At 43.0% G+C, this 19,535-nt stretch overlaps 1 protein-coding gene across 1 annotated transcript in view; it reads right to left on the reverse strand.

The window, feature by feature from the left end:
* LOC306836863 (protein NLRC3-like) overlaps positions 1-19,535 on the reverse strand; it is a 103,620-nt gene that overhangs the window by 58,044 nt on the left and 26,041 nt on the right. The window contains exons 2-8 of the mRNA XM_079364205.1: positions 13,239-13,358; positions 10,533-10,762; positions 10,116-10,381; positions 8,341-9,863; positions 6,796-6,972; positions 5,621-5,794; positions 4,895-5,068 (exon numbers count right to left, since the gene is read on the reverse strand). Of these exons, the coding sequence (XP_079220331.1) occupies positions 4,895-5,068; positions 5,621-5,794; positions 6,796-6,972; positions 8,341-9,863; positions 10,116-10,381; positions 10,533-10,762; positions 13,239-13,358 (2,664 nt within the window). The remainder of the gene's footprint in view (positions 1-4,894; positions 5,069-5,620; positions 5,795-6,795; positions 6,973-8,340; positions 9,864-10,115; positions 10,382-10,532; positions 10,763-13,238; positions 13,359-19,535) is intronic.

A 19,535-nucleotide genomic window follows, 5' to 3' on the forward strand; every position in this document is an offset into this window, starting at 1 on the left:
CCAACTTCTACTTTTATAGTTTTTATAGTACTATACTATATAGTCTTTATAGTACACCTTCAGTGTATAACTTTATGTATCCTATGGATACTTTTTCGTGCCTTCGTGGAAATAGCAGCGGAAAACTCTCTTATTCAAGAGAAACGCTGCTCTCGCTCCGGTCAGCGGGACAAGCCGGCATCGTTCACCCGATACCAGAGGAGCTGAGGCGGCGGTATAGAGGCTGTAGAGCCGGGGCCCTGGTAAGGGCTAAGCTCGCGGCTAAGCGATGGAAGTACAAGCCCTCGGTTCCGGTGATAGTTATGGGGAACGTAAACTGTCTCACCAACAAGACAGACGAGCTGGCTGCTCTTGTGAGGAACAACCGGACATTTAGAGAGTGCAGTTTAATGTGCCTTACAGAAACCTGGCTGACTCAAAACACCCCGGACGCTAACGTGGATCTACCGGGCTTTACTACAGTGAGAGCGGACAGAGACACGAAACGCAGCGGCAAACGGAAAGGAGGAGGACTCGCGCTGTTTATTAACAACAGATGGTGCCACCATGGACATGTTACTGTGAAGGAGGCAACGTGCAGCAAAGACATCGAGCTGCTGGCGGTGGGTCTCCGTCCTTACTACATGCCGAGGGAATTTTCTCACGCGATCGTGCTCTGTGTTTACATTCCTCCCCGGGCACACACCGAAACTGCGTGTGACGTCATCCACGCGACCACCTCAAGATTACAAACGCTGCACCCGGATGCTTTCATCGCCATCTCAGGGGACTTTAACCATGTTACTCTGAACTCCACACTACCGGACTTTCACCAGTTTGTAAGCTGTCCCACCAGGAAGAACAGGACAATAGACCTCCTGTATGCAAACATGAAGGACGCCTACACTGCCACCCCGTTACCACCTCTGGGTAAGTCCGACCACAACCTGGTCCTACTAAAGCCACAGTACAAAACTATGATACAGAGACAACCGATAACTACACGCACCTTCAGAAAGTGGTCTCCTGAGGCAGAGGAGGCGCTCAGAGACTGCTTTGAGACCACTGACTGGAGTGCCCTACAAGAGACTCATGGCGATGACATTGAGGGGGTCACACACTGCACAACTGACTACATGAACTTCTGTATGGACGTTGTGGTTCCCACTAAAACTGTGCGCTGCTTCCCGAATAACAAGCCCTGGATCACCAGCGATGTCAAGGAGATCCTTAACAGGAAGAAAAGGGCATTCAAGGAGGGAGACCAGGCAGAGCTGAAGCGGGTGCAGGGGGAACTCAAGGTCAGACTCCGAGAAGCAAAGGAGGAATACAGAAGGAAGGTAGAACAGAAGCTGCAGCAGAATAACATGAGAGAGGTCTGGGAGGGCATGAAGACCATCACAGGCTGCAAAAAGAAAAACAACAACGCAGAAGACGGGGACCCTGAGAGAGCAAACCAGCTCAACTTGTTTTTCAACAGGTTCGACAGCCCCGTCGCTGCAGCGAGTGCCTGTCCCCCCAGCACCCCTCTACACACCCCCTCCCCCCCTCTCACTCCCCCCAACACCTCCACCAGAACAGATACAACCTCCAGTGACAATCCATCCCCCCTCCCCCCCACCATCACCAGAGACCAGGTGAGCAAGGAGCTGAAGAAACTCCGCCCCAGGAAAGCAGCAGGCCCAGACAAGGTGTGTCCCAGGATGCTAAAGGCCTGCTCTGCTGAGCTGGGGGAGCCACTTCAGCACATCTTCAACATGAGCCTGCGGCTCGGGAAGGTTCCTGTGCTCTGGAAGACCTCGTGCCTCACCCCTGTCCCCAAGAAGAAGAACCCCAGTGAGCCAGGCGACTTCAGACCAATCGCTCTGACATCCCACGTTATGAAGACCTTTGAACGGCTGCTGCTCCAACACCTCAGACCCCAGGTACAACACGCACAGGATCCACTGCAGTTTGCATACCAGGCAAAGGTGGGCGTGGACGATGCCATCCTCTATCTTCTACACAGGGCTTACTCTCATCTGGACAAAGGGAGCAGCGTGATGAGAATCATGTTCTTTGATTTCTCAAGCGCTTTCGACACCATCCATCCCCTCCTACTGAGAGACAAGCTGACCGAGATGAGGGTGGACTCGCACCTGGTGAGGTGGATCACGGACTACCTCACACAGAGACCACAGTACGTCAGACTGAAGGACTGCACATCTGACACTGTGGTCAGCAGCACCGGTGCACCACAGGGGACTGTGCTCTCCCCCGTCCTGTTCACCCTGTACACCTCGGACTTCCAGTATAACTCTGAGCTCTGCCACATGCAGAAATACTCGGACGACACTGCGATAGTTGCTTGTGTCAGGGATGGACAGGAGGAGGAGTACAGGAGCCTGATCGAGGACTTTGTGACGTGGTGCAGTGACAACCATCTGCAGCTAAACACCTCCAAGACCAAGGAGATGGTGGTGGACTTCCGAAGGAAGAAACCACATCTAGAACCTGTTTCCATCGGCGGGGTCGACGTGGAGGTGGTCAGGACCTACGGGTACCTGGGGCTGCAGCTGGATGACAAGCTGGACTGGTCGCCTAACATGGACACTACCTGCAGGAAGGGACAGAGCCGTCTGTACTTCCTGAGAAGGCTGGGGTCCTTCAACATCTGCAAAAAGCTGCTGCAGATGTTCTACCAGTCTGTGGTGTCCAGCGTCCTCTTCTACGCCGTGGTGTGCTGGGGAGGAAGCTGCAAGAAGAGGGACGCAGCACGCCTGGACAGACTGGTGAGGAGGGCCGGCTCTGTGGTGGGCACAGAGCTGGACTCACTGGTGACAGTGGTAGAGAGGAGGTCTCTGGACAAAATGCTCTCCATCATGGACAACACACACCACCCTCTGCACAGCACCTTCACCGGGCAGAGGAGCATGTTCAGCGAAAGACTGCTGTCACAGTCGTGCTCCACGGACAGACTCAAGAACTCTTTTGTCCCCCTGGCCATAAGACTGTATAACACTTCACTGTCACGGCAGGGAAGAAGCGCACGGTGATCCCTGGACTCTTTTTTCACTTTTTTCTCATTCCTCATCTGCACCGCTGACCTCAGAGTCAGCCCCCAATTTGGATACTGTAATGCATATTGATAGTCACTTTACTGAGCACTGGTCACTTTAAAGATAATCACCCTAATCATGTCTGGCTTCATCCTACTGTTGTGTTATGCTACATCTGTAATGGCTGACATGATCACCCTAATTAGGTCAAGTTTCACTCTATTGTCTTCAACTCTTAATGCTAATCTGCTCCTCAATAGTTGGGTACTCAATGATAATCACCCTAAGCACTCCTGGTTTCAGGTTATTGTCTAGGACACTTAATGCAAATCACTGCTCCTTTAAGTTGGTGAGCCATTTTACATTCCTGCATTGACTGCTTAACGACTGTACTCACACCTCTGGCACCACCTCCAACACCTCTGTACATGCACATGTAACTAGTTTCTAGAAGGTCAGCACTTTGTTTCTAAGGCTCTTTAACTGTTTACAGGTCTCTTTTAACCAGCACATGTTTTTCTCTCCTCACAGGTTATGTACATTATGCTATATAAGTTTTAAGTCTAATTGCTAATGCTAACTGCACAGGTTCAACACATAATTATGTTTATTCTTAGTCACATAGGGGCTGCTAAATCTTGTTTGGGGGATTATTGCATACAGGGGGGGGGGGGGGGGGGACAGCGGGTGTGTATTGTAACTAATGTCTTGTGTCCTGCCTGTCTGTATACTGCTACTGGATGCCTTGAATTTCCCTCGGGATCAATAAAGTATCTATCTATCTATCTATCTATCATTTGTCCAGGAGAAGATTACAAATATTAATATTTACAGAAACGGCTTCATCCACTTCATATTCTACATGTACTCTCGGGTTGGATGGCGTGCTCTGGTGACCCGTTGGCTCTTACACTGGTACACCTTTATATACAGTAGAAGGTCATTCTTGGTCTGCTTCCTCACTATCTCTGTGTTTTTATCACACAGAAAAGTACTGGACAGTATTCTTTGTGTTCTCAGGACCTTTTCATGCTCTCTGTTCCAAACGCTCAAACAGAATTAGTAAAAGTGCTTTTGTGTTTTCTGCACCCTCAGCCTGGAATCTGTTGCAGAATGGAGTCCTTGAAGGTTTTTAAATCTAAAATGAAAGACCTGGAAGCAGATTCTACAGGATGCACATGGTTTTAGTTTGACTGCTTGAGCTACTGACTCCCAGATTTGACTCATAGATGGTTCTATCATCTTGTTAAATATTGTGTTTTGTAAATTGTCTTTTGTCTCCCTTTGTGTCTGTAACTTTGTGTTTTTGCTGCTGCCTGTCTCGACCAGCTCTCCTGTGAAAAAAGAAGTTCTTAATCTCAATGGGACCAACCTGCTTAAATAAAAGCTTCAATGAAAATATTTTAAATAGTTGGTATCACTCCAGCAGGGATAGAGAAGAAGGGGATAAATATTTGTACACAATAATACACGTAGCTGCATGAAAGCAAATGACAGGGAGCTGATTGGATGATAAATCTGCATCTATTAATGCATGGAAGGTAACAGCTGAAGATATTAAAGAAATGTAAAGAATCACGTTTAGGCAAAGATATAGAGAAGATGACTTTATGAGTAACTGGAGTAAATGAGTAAAGGAAACGATGGAGTGGAATAATAACATGTTTATACATTTAATTAAATTAAGAGAGGACTGAAGGACCCCCCATTCTATTTATTTTCTTTCTTAATTTAATGATCTTTTTCTCTGTGTAACATATACTCAGTTCTTTCTTATTATTTTTGGTATTGTATGTTGAAAAAAAGATTTATAAATGTGCCTGGATGAACAAAATATGTGATGAAATTCATATAAATATTACAGTCAGTGATCTGACCTCAGAGTCTCCAGTCTGCAGTTTGGACTCTGCAGTCCCTCACACAGCAGCTTCACTCCTGAATCCTGCAGCTTGTTGTAGTTCAGGTCCAGCTCTCTGAGATGGGAGGGGTTGGACTTCAGAGCTGAGGCCAGAGAAGAACAGCTGATCTCTGACAAACTGCAGCTCTCCAATCTGAATAAAGAATAAAAGAAGAATAAAAATAATGTGTAATCCAGTCACATGTGTTCAGGTTGTGATGAGTATCTCAACATCACTTTGTCCTGATGAATCAAGTTTTCTCTAAATGATTAGAGGATCATTTCTGATTGTGTATTCACTAAATCTAAATCCTCCAAATGTCAGCTCAACATTCATCCAGCTGTTCATGTGCACAGATGAAGAACAGGCTGCTGATCTCAGTCAGCTCTGTGATGTTACTACATTTATCAAATCACACATTATTCAATCACAAGTCTTCATGATTTCACTTCTTAACAGAACCAGAGGAAACCAGAGGCTTTATGTGCACCTTGTTCAACTTTACTTCACAGAGTCACAAAAACATTTTCACATCAAATCTCTAAATTACTCAACAACTTGGAAATAAGAAAAAAATTCAAAATAATTTAAGATCATAAGATTGAAATTCAGACAAAAACTGAAAACATATAAATCCTAAAATGTGCAACAATGGAGGATGTGGATTGAAATGATTCAAATGAATGACACAGTCAGTGATCTGACCTCAGAGTCTCCAGTCTGCAGTTTGGACTCTGCAGTCCCTCACACAGCAGCTTCACTCCTGAATCCTGCAGGTAGTTGTCAGTCAGGTCCAGCTCTCTGAGATGGGAGGGGTTGGACTTCAGAGCTGAGGCCAGAGAAGAACAGCTGATCTCTGACAAACTGCACCAACACAATCTGAATAAAGAATAAAAGAAGTAAATGTAGATGACACTGAGCTTTATACATGAATGTGTGATGTTGTCCACATGAACACACTGATGTGATCATCATCTGTTCATTCCAACATTGAAGGACTTTATTAGGATGCATTAATACTTTAGTTCTTCCTGATCCTTCTTAGATTCAAACACTCAAAGCTCCTGTGAGGAACTTTCATTACGTGTCTGTTTTGGCGCCCCCCTGTGGACAAAGTGAAACCTCTTCTCTCTTTACTGATCTTGTCCTGTACAGTATTCCCTCACTAAAAACTCCTCCTGCTTTCTTTGAACTCTACAAACTACAAGTCAGTGTGAATCTCTTCTGTAGGAAATGTAAAGAAAGGCTTTTCCAGACAGCGTCCTGTGATTCTCCTCATGTGACAGCGAGCAGCTGGAAACAGGCAGACTTTCAAAAGGACTTTATAATGTTGGTGGTCTCATTGACTTTAGACAATCATCAAGAGAAATCCAGATTACTTTGAGTGTGTTTCATCAGCAGATCAAACCTCCTCACACTACGTTTAAATCACAGAGTTTGTTTTGATATAAGATCATAAAAACATGAACGGTATGAAAGAGAGGATGAATGAGTTCACTCTGGACCAATGACATCATCACTGACATCATCAGGTCACGTGGCTGCTACAGGTGGAGAAGCTAGCAGCAGGTAGCAATTAGCAGGAGTCCCTGGATAGCTGGTTAGCATCAGATAGCTGACAGACAGCAGAGTGGGGATTTCCACACAGCACTTTAATTATCCAAGACTTGATATGGAGCACACAGAGCCAGGTCTCTACGGCTCTATATTCACTCATCAAACATGAGCAGTGATATAAAGACTCCAGGTCTTCGTAACATATCCTCGGTTCTTAATTATTATTTATTTGTATTGTATGTTTAAACAAAGATTCATAAATGTGCCTGGATGAATAAAATATGTGATGAAATTCATAGAAATATTACAGTCAGTGATCTGACCTCAGAGTCTCCAGTCTGCAGTTTGGACTCTGCAGTCCCTCACACAGCAGCTTCACTCCTGAATCCTGCAGGTTCTTGTTCTGACTCAGGTCCAGCTCTCTGAGATGGGAGGGGTTGGACTTCAGAGCTGAGGCCACGACGTCACAGTGAGTCTTTGAGAGTTTACAGTCAGAAAGTCTGTAGTGACACATAAAATAGAGAAACATGACTTATTAAAGAAGAGTTTGATATTCACGTCTCACATCTGATGATTAAACAGTTTTTCCTGTTTGGTCTTAACTTTACACATCAGTGGAATCTGTCACTGACACAAAAAGTCTCATCACTGGTTTTCAAACCTGCACATTCTTCACCTGTCAATCATTCACTAAATGTTACTGATGAATGGAAACTAATGGAGTTTTATTTAGGAGGACATCATGTCTATGGTGTAAAATCCCCCCTCCTTCTCTCACTCTCCTCTACCTGGCTTTATGTTTCCTGGATGGGCGGAGCTTCAGAGCTGATAAAGGCAGCCAGCTCACTTGCTGTGAACTCTTTGGGAACAATGGAGCTGACTGCATGTGAATGCCTCATCAATCCTCATAGTTTGGACTGTGTGCTGAAGATGGAAGTTTACTTTGTTGAAGTCCACTAAGTAGCAGTGAATGAGTTCATTTATTTATCTACTGATTTACTTTGGTTGTGGTTAAGTCATATCTTTAATTGTGTAGTAAGTTTTAAAGATGAACATTAGCCTTTGTTACATCTGATCTGTGACTTGGATTCTGATGTGAAGACTGATGACGTGTTACTCTTTGTCCTCTGACAGAAAACCAGTTAAAAACTGGAGAATAATCGACTGGAGTGGAAAGATCTGAGCTCTTTGGTCCTTACAGACAAACCACTGAGTTGGACTTATTCCCTGGACCTGGTGGAGCCTCCTTCCTCTCAAATATTCTTCATCTATAGTCTGTGATCTGAAGTGTGATCTATTCAGAGGACTCTCTCTGGAGTAGAAAACCATTTGAAACTCATTGAACAGTAACTCTGGAGGAGGACCATCTCATTCTCGTCTGGCTCACTTCTATAAACGTGAAAATACAGAGACTGCTGCAGAATGATCCAGAAATCAAACAAGTCAGCAAAGAATCAAATGTAGTGAGGTGAAGGATCTCCTGTAAGAACAGTTTATCTGTGATCTACCTGCTGAGATGTTCAGAGATGATGCTCATGATTGATTAGTAATGCCTGCAGAAGCTGGAAGGGGGAGCTCACAGCATCTGATATCTCTCTTTTCAGGGATTAACACTATCACACATCTCAGTCACTTCTTTGGGAATTCTCTCCTGAATGTGTTCACAAAAAACTATCAAAGATATTTATGAACTCAGGACAAAAAGATAAAAAACATCATGTGTGAAACAAACTAGGACTGACTGTTTCTCCTGAACATCAACAGAGGAAGAGTTTTTAGTGAACAGAGAGGATTATGTTTAGTTGATAATAAAATAAGTAAATTAGTACATGACACTGATTTATAATGCTCATCACATCTGGACTTACTTTGCCTTCCTGCAGTTCCTCACAGCTGGAATCAGTCTCAGTCGTCCCTGGACTGATGTGTTGTACTTCTGCAGGTTAAACTCATCCAGAACCTCCTCGGACATCTGCAGCATGCAGGCCAGAGCAGAGCAGTGGATCTCAGAGAGTTCCTCCTCTGATCTGTTCTCTGACTTCAGGAACTTTTGGATCTCCTGATGGACTGAGAGGTCCTTCATCTCCATCAGACAGTGGAAGATGTTGATGCTTCTGTCAGGAGCGATATCTTCACTGTTCTTCTTCTTCAGGTTGTTGATGACTCTCTGGATCATTTTTGGACTGTTGTCGGTCTGACCCAGCAGGCCTCGTAAGAGTCTCTGGTTTGACTCCAGAGAAATACCATGAAGGAAGCGAATAAACAGGTCCAGGTGACCGTTCTTACTTTTCAGGGATTTCATCATTGATTTCTTTAGGAACATTTCCAGGGTTGAAACTCTCTGTTTTCTGAGAAAATCCTTCAGTCCTGTTGTGTTCCTGTCGGTGAAACAGTGGAACTTGTAGATTGCAGCCAGAAACTCCTGAACGCTCAGATGAACAAAGCAGTAGACTGTTTTCTGGAAGATCACACACTCTGATTTGAAGATCTCTGTACAAACTCCTGAGTACACGGAGGCCTCTGTGACATCCAGACCACACCGCTCCAGGTCTTCTTGGTAGAACATGATGTTTCCATCCTTCAGATGTTCAAACGCCAGCCTCCCCAGCTTCAGAAGAACTTCCCTGTCGGCTTCCGTCAGCTCATGTGGACTCGCCTGACATCCCTCACCATACTTGTTCTTCTTCCTCTTTGTCTGAACCAGCAGGAAGTGTGAGTACATGTCAGTCAGGGTCTTGGGCAGCTCTCCTCTCTGCTCTGTGCTCATCATGTGCTCCAGAACTATGGCAGTGATCCAGCAGAAGACCGGGATCAGACACATGATGTGGAGGCTCCTGGATGTCTGGATGTGTGAGATGATTCTGCTAGACAGATCTTCATCATTGAACCTCCTCCTGAAGTACTCCTCCTTCTGGGCGTCAGTGAAGCCTCGTACTTCTGTTACCCTGTCAACACATGAAGGAGGGATCTGATTGGCTGCTGCAGGTCGAGAAGTGATCCAGATGAGAGCTGAGGGGAGCAGATTCCCCTTGATGAGGTTTGTGAACAGTGTGTTTAACGATGACTTCTGCGTGACATCAGACACAACCTCCCTGTTTGTGAAGTCCAATGACAGTCTGCTTTCATCCAGGCCGTCAAAGATGAACAACAGTTTACAGACAGCGAGCGTCTCTGCTGTCACCTTCTGTAATGTTGGATGGAAAACACGGAGCAGCTCAAGAAGACTGTAGTGCTTATCTCTGACCAAGTTCAGCTCCCTGAATGAAAGCAGGATCAGCACACTGACGTCTTGGTTCTGTGAGCCCTCGGCCCAGTCCAGAGTGAACTTCTGCACTGAGAAGGTTTTTCCAACACCAGCCACGCCGTTTGTCAGAACCACTCTGATGGGTTTCTGTTGGTCGGGTTGAGCTCCTGTCTTTGGTTCCTGTTGGTCGGGTTGAGCTCCTGTCTTTGGTTCCTGTTGTTGAGCTTCTGTCTTTGGTTTCTGTTGGTAGGGTTGAGCTCCTGTCTTTGGTTCCTGTTGGTCGGGTTGAGCTTCTGTCTTTGGTTCCTGTTGGTCGGGTTGAGCTCCTGTCTTTGGTTCCTGTTGTTGAGCTTCTGTCTTTGGTTTCTGTTGGTAGGGTTGAGCTCCTGTCTTTGGTTCCTGTTGGTCGTGTAAGGCTTTAAAGAGGTCCTGGCACTTGATTGGAGTCTCATGGAGGGTCTTCTTTTTAGAGTCTGTCTCCATCTGTCTCACCTCATGTTGGGTGTTCACCCCTTCTCTCTGCCCCTCTGTGATGAAGAGCTCAGTGTAGATCCTTTTGAGGGGGGTTCTACTTCCTGTTTCATCACTTCCTTCAGTCACACGTTCACATCTCGTCCTCAGACTGACCTTATGTTGATCTAAAACCTCCTGCTGACCTCTATCTGCTGAAAGAGAGAATGATAGATTCTGATTATTGTTTTCAGATGTTTTTGTAAAAGAAGTAAAAAGAGTTTTTATTTCGAGACTTTTGACATTGACCAATAAAAGTCGTGTTTTAGGAGGAGATCACAGAAGCACAAAGGTCTTCAGTCTTACTTTGTTCAGTGCTGCTCTGACTGACTGTCTGCAGTCCAGATCCTGGTCTGGATCTGTCTCCACACTGAGGACAGGACGAGTCTCCTGCTGAACCAGACTGGTACCAGTATGAGGTGATGCACTGTCTGCAGAACCAGTGTCCACAGCTGGTAGAGACGGGATCCTTCAGGACGTCCTGACACCCAGCACAGGACGTCTGCTCCTCTCTAACATGAGTCCTCTTCGTCCCCCTGTGAAGACATGTCATTAGAACTAAACTGATGGTTGACTGATAGAAAATATGAAGATTTATTAAACACAATCTAAAGAGTCAGATGATCACAGAGAGCAGGTAACGCCTTCTTTCTTCCGGGACGGATCAGTCCAGTTTGGTAAAGTTTGGTTCAATTAAGCCTGATCCCGTTGGTGTTTCCACAGCCACCCGTGCCCCATTTTGTAGGCGGCGTGTAAGCCGGATGACTATAGCTGCTATTGAATAGCGTCACATGATAGCAACTATCCGCTAACAGCTAACTGCTAACTAATAAATTCACCAAAGGAGAAAAACGCTACACAAAACCAACGCTAGAAGACATCCAGCAGTTCTCCTCTGTCACTGTCATGTGACTCTTTATTACAGGAACTCAATCAAGCTTTGTTTTTAAGAGAAGGCTGTGTGCGGCAAGGAGAAATATACACGTAAACAATCAGCTGTGTGTTACATTCAATGGTTTAAACATGGCGGAGTTTTGTTTGCCGGCATCAGCGGACTGCGGTGTTTAGCTACACATTTTCGAGTCGGCTCGATATTCTTGGCATCCCGACGGAAGGGTCCCAAAACGCCACAAAACGCGTGCCGTTCTGAGACAAACCGAGCCGGATCGCTCGGTGGAAACGGGGCTTTAGTCAGAAACAGATATAATACTCCAGGATTATACTTCATGTTCACGTTGAGTTCCTGTGCTTCTGCTCGTGCATGAGAAACTGTACCATGCCTCAGATCACCTCTTCCATCCGTGCCGGGCCAAGACCACGGATCAGAGCGCTCACTCGAGTCAAAGGAACTGGACTTTGGGGGTCAAACCTGCTTTGTCACGGTACAGATTACCTAGTGTGAGTGTGCCCTTAGTTATGTTCAGGTTTCATTTGTTGTCCTTTTCTTTATGGATTCTTCTAGCTTTTACTGGCTCTATAATTATTGTTTTGATCCATAATTTTTCAACACTTATATTTTGAAATGTTCCCATGTTTAGTTCAATGTTCAGTTCAGTTTTTTCTCCATCTTGTTCCGACCTCGCATTTGAATCCTGGTCAAATAAAAGTCTCCAACTCCTTGATGACCTCTATATTGATGGTACTTTCCCTTCATCTGCAGACTCATTTATTCCGTTTCTTTCAGATTCGTCATTTTGTGCAAAATCCTTCCCTCACTTTCCTAATCGCCCCCCCGAGTCTTTGATGGGCTCCCTTCTCTTGCTGAAAACTACATAGAAATCCCTGACTTCAGTCTTATACAATTAAATTTTTAGGATAAACCCGACACCCTCTGAATTCCCTGAGAGCTGTCTGGGATCAAGACCTCCAGATAACTATATCTGATGAACAATGGGGCTGTATCCTTAATCTTGTACACACATCCTCAATTTGCGCTCGCCATAAACTTCTACAATGCAAGATCTTGCACAGGAGTCACTTCAGTAATGCAAGGTTAGCTAAGATTTATCCAGACAGAGCTGACTCCTGCAATAAATGTAAACTCGCATCGGCTGATCACATGCACATGTTTTGGTCGTGTCCCAGACTTTTTGAATTTTGGCGTGCAATCTTCGGTACGTTGGGGAAGGTCCTTGGTCGCACAGTGAACTTTGACCCCCCCTTGTCGTCCTTTTTGGAATGCCCCCGTCATATGGTTGGTCCAAAACCTCACAACGCGTTATTGCTTTCACTACCTTGCTGGCGAGGAGGCTCATTCTACTCAAATGGACGCATTCGTCCCCACCGACACACAATGGATGGATTCAAGAGATTTTACATTGTGTTAGACTTGAGAAGATTAGATTCTCCTTGAACGGTTCACTACAGGCCTTTCAAAAAACCTGGCAGCCTTTTCTACTTCATATAGATACCTTGCACATTGAAGATGAAAAACAATGAACTTCTGAGTTTGTTTATTTATTTTCTGCCCCCCCCTCTTTTTTTTGTTTGTTTGTGAGTTCTTTTTTCTTTTTGTTTGTTTTTCTTCTTCTCTCCTTTTTGAAGTATTGTGTTGTACTACTTCACTTGTTTATATGTTTTGACTTCTGACTGACTCGTCCTCTTTGTCATTGTGGTGTGAATGGCTGTTAGTGAATGGGTTGTTTCTAAGGAAGGGGCGCTGCCCTGTAATGGACTTTGGTTTATTATTTTATGATTACGCTCCACTGTTACTGTTGATGCACTTGTGGGGTTATACTGTTGTGCATCTGGAGTATTTTTGTATATTTTGTACCCATCCCAATGAAATCAATCAATAAAAACATTTGACAAAATAGAAAAAAAGAAAAAAAAACGGAAACAGGGGCCGTGCTGAGCGCCATCTTCTGCTGCTAATAAACGTACTAATGAGAAGTAGGAGGATAACGGGCAGGTTCAAAGGTTTGTAAGAGTCCTCTTAGATTACAGCTTTACAAGGTGACTGAACCTACAAGGAAACATGTGAGGAGACAAGGAGTTAGTGAGAAGACTTACTTTGAGTCTGAGGCTCCAGATTCTTTACTGAAGTTTAGAGGATAACCTTTGGACCGATCACTCTTCAGAGACAGACAGCTGGGTACAGGAGACTCTGCTCTCTGTCTGCTCCTCTCAAATCTGCTAAAAAACAACAAGTTTTATATTTCTATGAATCTTTGATCAACTCTCTGATGACAAATCTGTAAAAGAAGCTGTAAATACAAAAAGATCTACAGCTGTGGATGATGAGAAGGTTTCCAGGTTTCTGTTGTCAGGAGGCTTACTTTGAGTCTGAGGCTCCAGATTCTTTACTGAACTCTAGAAAGTCTTCTTTGGACCAATTAGTCTTCAGAGACAGACAGCTGGGTACAGGAGACTCTGCTCCGTCCTCCTCTTCCTCTAAACACACATCCATGATCTGATCTGAAGTCAGTCTGAGAGGAAACACAGAAACACTCACTAAGAGATCAACACAAGAGGAACAGGAGACAGTTTGATCTGAGTCACACACACACACACACACACACACAGCTCATATGAATGTAAGTAGTGACGTCATTATAAACTGTCTGTGTTCAGTTCACAGGAGGAAACTGAAGATATAAAAACTCTGGATAAACACTCACCATGCTTCACTCTTTACTTCTCTCTTCACTGTCTGTCCCTTTAAAATGGAGTCTAACTGACTGAACACTTTCACCTTCAGCCTCCTCAGGTGACCTACCTGTTAATCATGAGCCTGGATCACATGTTGCCCCTCCCTCCTCCATTTACAGGAAACCAGCTGTGTGTGTGGATCCAGACAGACCCGGGCTGCGTCTCACTGAATCTCTGCTGAGGTCTTTACAGATGGACGCTCACAGATGAGGAGGACGAGGAAGAGGATTTATTATCAAAGCACATAGTTTGTCTTTCATTTATTTGACCCGAAGTCAAGGATACATCAGAGCATCACAACAGGCTCGTAACACTAAGGCTATATAAATCACATTATAAACGGACCCGTTTGGCGACAGCCTTCACGTTATGTCAGCTCATCAAGCTGGCATGAGCTGACTATTTAGATTTTCCTGACCGAGGGTGAAACTATGAAATACTGAAGTACTGTAGAGATTTGAAGTCGACTTCTTCTACTTTACTTTTGGTTGTACATTTGCTTTCTCTTGTACTTTTACTAAACTTTACCCCACTGTATTTATCCAATGTTTGTCTGACTACAAACTTTTAAGCTTTGGTATTAAAAATATAAAGACTTTGCTGCATTCTTCTACTTAAATAATAAAATGATATGCTCTAAAAAGCTTACAGTGTATACTAAAATAACTTAGTGTTTCTCCTAGGATGATTTTCCCAGACCCAACACAGAAAACGTCACATTACAGTTTAAACGTCTATCAGCCTATCAATAAATGCATTTACATATAAAATGAAACTTTCAGAAAACAAAGATCTTGTGTGTACACTCCCACTGTGGAGCAGAACTGTCAAAAACAACATCTTATTTACTAAACCCTGCCCCTTAATGCAAAGAGAAATACACAGACGCACACATTTCCATCTTTCTTTCACTGTATGATGTTTGCTGCACAGCATGTAGCAGACATGAGCTGGATCAGAACCACTGCCTGCTTTGGCTGAACTGATTTAGATTACTTACCCTCAATGTATAGAAACATGTTTAAAAACACTGTATACAAACACACATGCTATCAGAAATGGTCTTGTTTAATGAGGAAGTCAAGATAAGAATGGATTTTTCAATAATACAGTAGCTGCAACATATCACAGCGATAACTGAAGGCCACATTGCTGTTCGTCTTCTTTTTTGTTTGTTTTACAGTTAAATGCTGAATTCCAGAGAACAACAACACGACCTCTGGAAACAACATTTATGGCCCAGTTGGATAAACACCGACCCCAGCTGAAATCTGTTTCTCAGCTCAGGGTGGCCACAAACTTGCACAACATCTGAAAGTGTTGGAAGAGGTAAATATGTGAACACAATGTGGAATATAAATGATCTTATAGACGAAGGAGCAACTGAAGAAACATCTTTGGAACTTGAGGATCTGAAAAAGGAAAAAAGGAGTCATCCCTAAAACATTATTCAAGTCATATGTATCTATAGGTTAAAGTTAAAATGGGCTGTAAATATGTAACATCTGGAGTTATAGATGCATCAAGGAGAATTTTAATAATTGTAACCTAATCTTTTCATTTAGGAGACAAGTGAGACATCAGTGTGAGAAGAGGAGCAGTCCTCAAGGGACTTTGCATATACCTTGAAGAAGAGGATGCTCTTCTGATAAAGGACTATATGGTGTTGTTTTTGCATCTGCCTGTCATGTCTGTCTTGTTTAAAAAAAAAATTCCAGATTTGTTCTCACATGTCTTTTAGCAATCCTGATGTAACTCTGATGTCAGCTACAAGGATTATCAGCACAACAGTGGCAGCCGTGGTTAAAGACACAACTGAACAACAGAATGTAATCTCTGACAGAGATCAGTCGAGTGTCCAATGATGTGTGTTCAACAAACTTAAAGCAGCAATTCAGCAATAAAGAGAGAAAGATTAGACCGCATACTTGGCTATTCCTGTTTTCTAAAAGTCAACCAAGGAAATTAAATTCATTTCATTTTAAAAGACGGTCTACGTCACTTGGCACATCCAATGAAACATTAGTGCTGTCATTATTAGTAAAGTAAGTATATGCAACTATGTTAGGTTGGAAGCTTTTGTATGTGAAAATCATTACTGTTGACTATTTCCTCTGCTTTAAATTCTTTTCTGAAGGTTCGTCATAACCTTACAATGACTTTCAAGGACATATTTCCGTGTGTCTGACAGAATTACACTCTTTTAGGGCTTTGCAGGAAACCTGCAGTTTCTGTGCAGCTGTTTTCTTCTTTCTACAACATTTTTGCCGTGTTCAGTTACCGATCCTGCGAGCCAATGGTGCAAACTCAGCCTACCGCAATAATTGTTTTAGGGGAGGCGGCTTCACAGCCAGATAATAGCCCCATCTTGAAGTTGATCCCCTCGGGATCATTAAAGTGTCTGTATAAATAAATATTATGCTTTGTGTGGGTCACTTACAATGCAGGTAAAAGCATGGTGCGAACTACGGGGGAGCCAGGGGGGTCTCAGCCCCCCTTAATGGGACATGAGCTCCCCTGGAAATATGATTTGTGGAATTTTGGGGGGGTCACTTAAATATTGGCAAAATGCTGTTTTTCCCATGGTTGTCCTTTATTTTATTATTATTATTTTGTATTATCATAATGATGGATCATGTGTAGAATTAGGCTATTTTTAATGTATGATTTGCGCATCACTATTTCACTTGAATAAAGATGCCGGCCTGCATGCAGTTCTTGTCCTCACCATTCAAGCGTGGGGGCGCTATGCCTTAAACGTCACTTTAAGTCAAACATCATAAAAAAAGACCTTTTGCGATTGACTAGTAGTCGCAAAATAAAGCACCAGGCAAAACATTCGAAACGCTTTGTACAGCAAGCAGAACATATCTCCTCCTCATCAGAGTGTAAGAGGGGGTTTTCTGCCATCAATGACACTGACAGCAAAACCTGCAATAGACTGGGCGAAAACAGCCTCTCATCGCTCCTTTTTGTGGATCTTAATGGACCCCCATTAGAGAGGTTCGACCCAAAACCCTTCATAAAATCCTGGATTAGATCAGGACATCGCCTGTCCACATCCTGGGCTTCTGGACCAACAGCAAAGGTTGCTGATCCCAGGCCTGTGTGGTCACTTCTGTTCTAAGGTAAGCGCTAATCTGTAGGCCTATAAACTATTATTAATTGTTAGCACTGTGATGTTGGTTATTGCATTAAATGCTGCACAGTTTTATAGTTACATTATTGGCGGGCGTTACACAGCCTGGCCGATTAAAAAAAGAAAGTTTTTAATTATGATGGTCGTGTGTGTTTCGTCTTTGATTGGTTTGTTGATTCGTGTTATTTCATAGTTTATTTTGTGCATGTTGATGCGGACTTGATCTCTTGTAGACAGGCTGACATGTTTTAGTTTTGATTTTGTTTTTTTAGATTTGATTAAGATTTGATGCGTGTGTGGAGGTTGGATGTGATATATGCTTACATGTGCTGACATAAGGCAAGCAGACGTACAGGCTTGTAATAATGGATGTGTTTTGTGTAAGTCCTCACTCTGAGGCACGCGCAGAGCGCGCCCCCGATATAAGTGAGCCCCCCCGGCAGCCGCGGTATAGTTCGCACACTGGGTAAAAGCACAACTCAATATGGGTAATTTAAGGCAAATTTTATACTGCTAAATAGTCCAAAGAAAAACTCTTCCTGACAAATAATGTGAAGCCTTTCATTGATGCACATCAGTCATAATAAATGTTTTCTTTCTTTTATGTTTTCTTAAAACATACAGGACATCGGAGGAGATGACGTCCTGAAAGATGTGCAGAAACCTCCTGTGGACATTTATGTTATCAACAACGAGGGAGGACAGACGAGACATTCTGATGACATTGGCATTCATGTTGAGGAACATTGGATCTGAAGCTCAAGCCTTTGCAATGATGCTTGGAGTCATTCATGCTGTAAAGATGACTTACCCAAAAGAGCTAAGATACTACTATGAGTTCATCCAGAAGGTACTGATGCAGATGGAGAGGGGAAAGCTGTCACCCAGAGCCCTCGGACTACAGAGTAGAAGGATTGCTGGAGGATTGTCGGTGTTCTTCAGCCACACTCTGACATCAAGTGCATCGCTAAATGTTGGATGTTAAAAAATAATCCTGGACTGTTTTGGGGATGTGAGAGGACATTCACTTTGACATCAAATGCATCCCCTCATAATGTTCAATGTTGACAACAGACATGTTGCAGGACTGTCTTCTAATTGGGTTGTGAAATAACACTCATTTTAAGGTCCTATGAGAACATTTGCTGTGTAGTCATCTGCTATTGCATCTCTTGAAAATGTTGGGTGTTGCATTATGCTCTGTACTGAAGGATCGCAAAAAGTTCAACGTTTCAAATGCAGCTCAAAAAAGACAAAGAATCATGGGAGACTTTCATAACACTAAAGAAACTCAACACAGAAGCTGGTTGTCTTTCCTTCAGAGAGACTATACAGTCAGTCGAGTCTAATTACAATATGTTTTGTCAACTTGTTTTGTGTTAATCCAGATATTTTTCTACATTTATTTTTAATCACTTGCTCTTTTGGTTGGCAGTCTGGGGTTATGAAAGTGTCTACTGTCCTCCATTGTGGTCTAAGTTCATGAGTTTGGTATGAAAAGCACTGGTACTTTATTTTTTATATATTCAGCAAAGTTACAGGCTGCATTGTATGTTGTCTGCATTTAATTCACTCTGTGCCTGCAATGGCTGGTTAATGTGAAAGAGGTATCTCTAAATATTGATGCACATTTCATGTATTAATAAACGCAAAATAATTGATTATATTTGGTTTGCTTTATTCAATCAAAATAAAGACAATACAATTTAGTATGTTTAAATTAAACAATTTAATTGACCTCATTGTACAAAAAAATAGTTAAGGCAACATAATTTATTTTAGTTCACTGAACATAAGCTTAGTTAGCAATTTGATTTAAAAAATGCTTAAACTAATTGAGCTATTATTATATTGAGAGTCATTAGGCCGATTTTAGAGGGTGTGAAGCCTCCCTAAAATATTTGGTGTTTTTGTTTTTAAAAAATCTCTTTTATATAAATATAAAAACACCAAAAAAGAAAAAAAAAAACCTTTTTCTAATTTACAAAACATCCTGACAAATTCAATATAAAGTGGCCAGAATATGAGCTTAAATAAATAATCATATAACCTGTCATTATTGACTTAAATATGATGATGAATCTGTCAGTTTCCCTTCACTTCATCGTGTCAGGTAGAGAGACCCTTCAGCGCGTCGTTATCCAATCCATTCCACTTGTTCATATAGAGACCGCCCACATGACTGAAAATCCAGTCCGTGTTTTCCCTGCGACCTAGCTTGCACTCCTGCAGCGTGTGTGTGTAAGATGAAGTCCACACAGAGCGGCTAGAACAGCGTTAGGAGAAGGACGTGAATGCAGAGTGGATATAAGAAAGTTTTTGAACAAAGTAAGTATTCTTCTCTGCTGCTAGTAATAATTAGTTAGCCCCCAGCTAACAGCACAAAGTCCCATGTAATTAATGAACCAAGTGCTTCCTGTTTGACAAGTAAAAACCTAGCTTGCACAGTTACTTTCCAGCTCTAAAACAACTCTGCTACTTAGCTAGCTAGTTAGTGTGAAATGCATTGTGAAGGCCCT

Source organism: Symphodus melops (genome assembly GCF_947650265.1).
Source record: "Symphodus melops genome assembly, chromosome: 16".
Taxonomy (NCBI): Eukaryota; Metazoa; Chordata; class Actinopteri; order Labriformes; family Labridae; genus Symphodus; species Symphodus melops.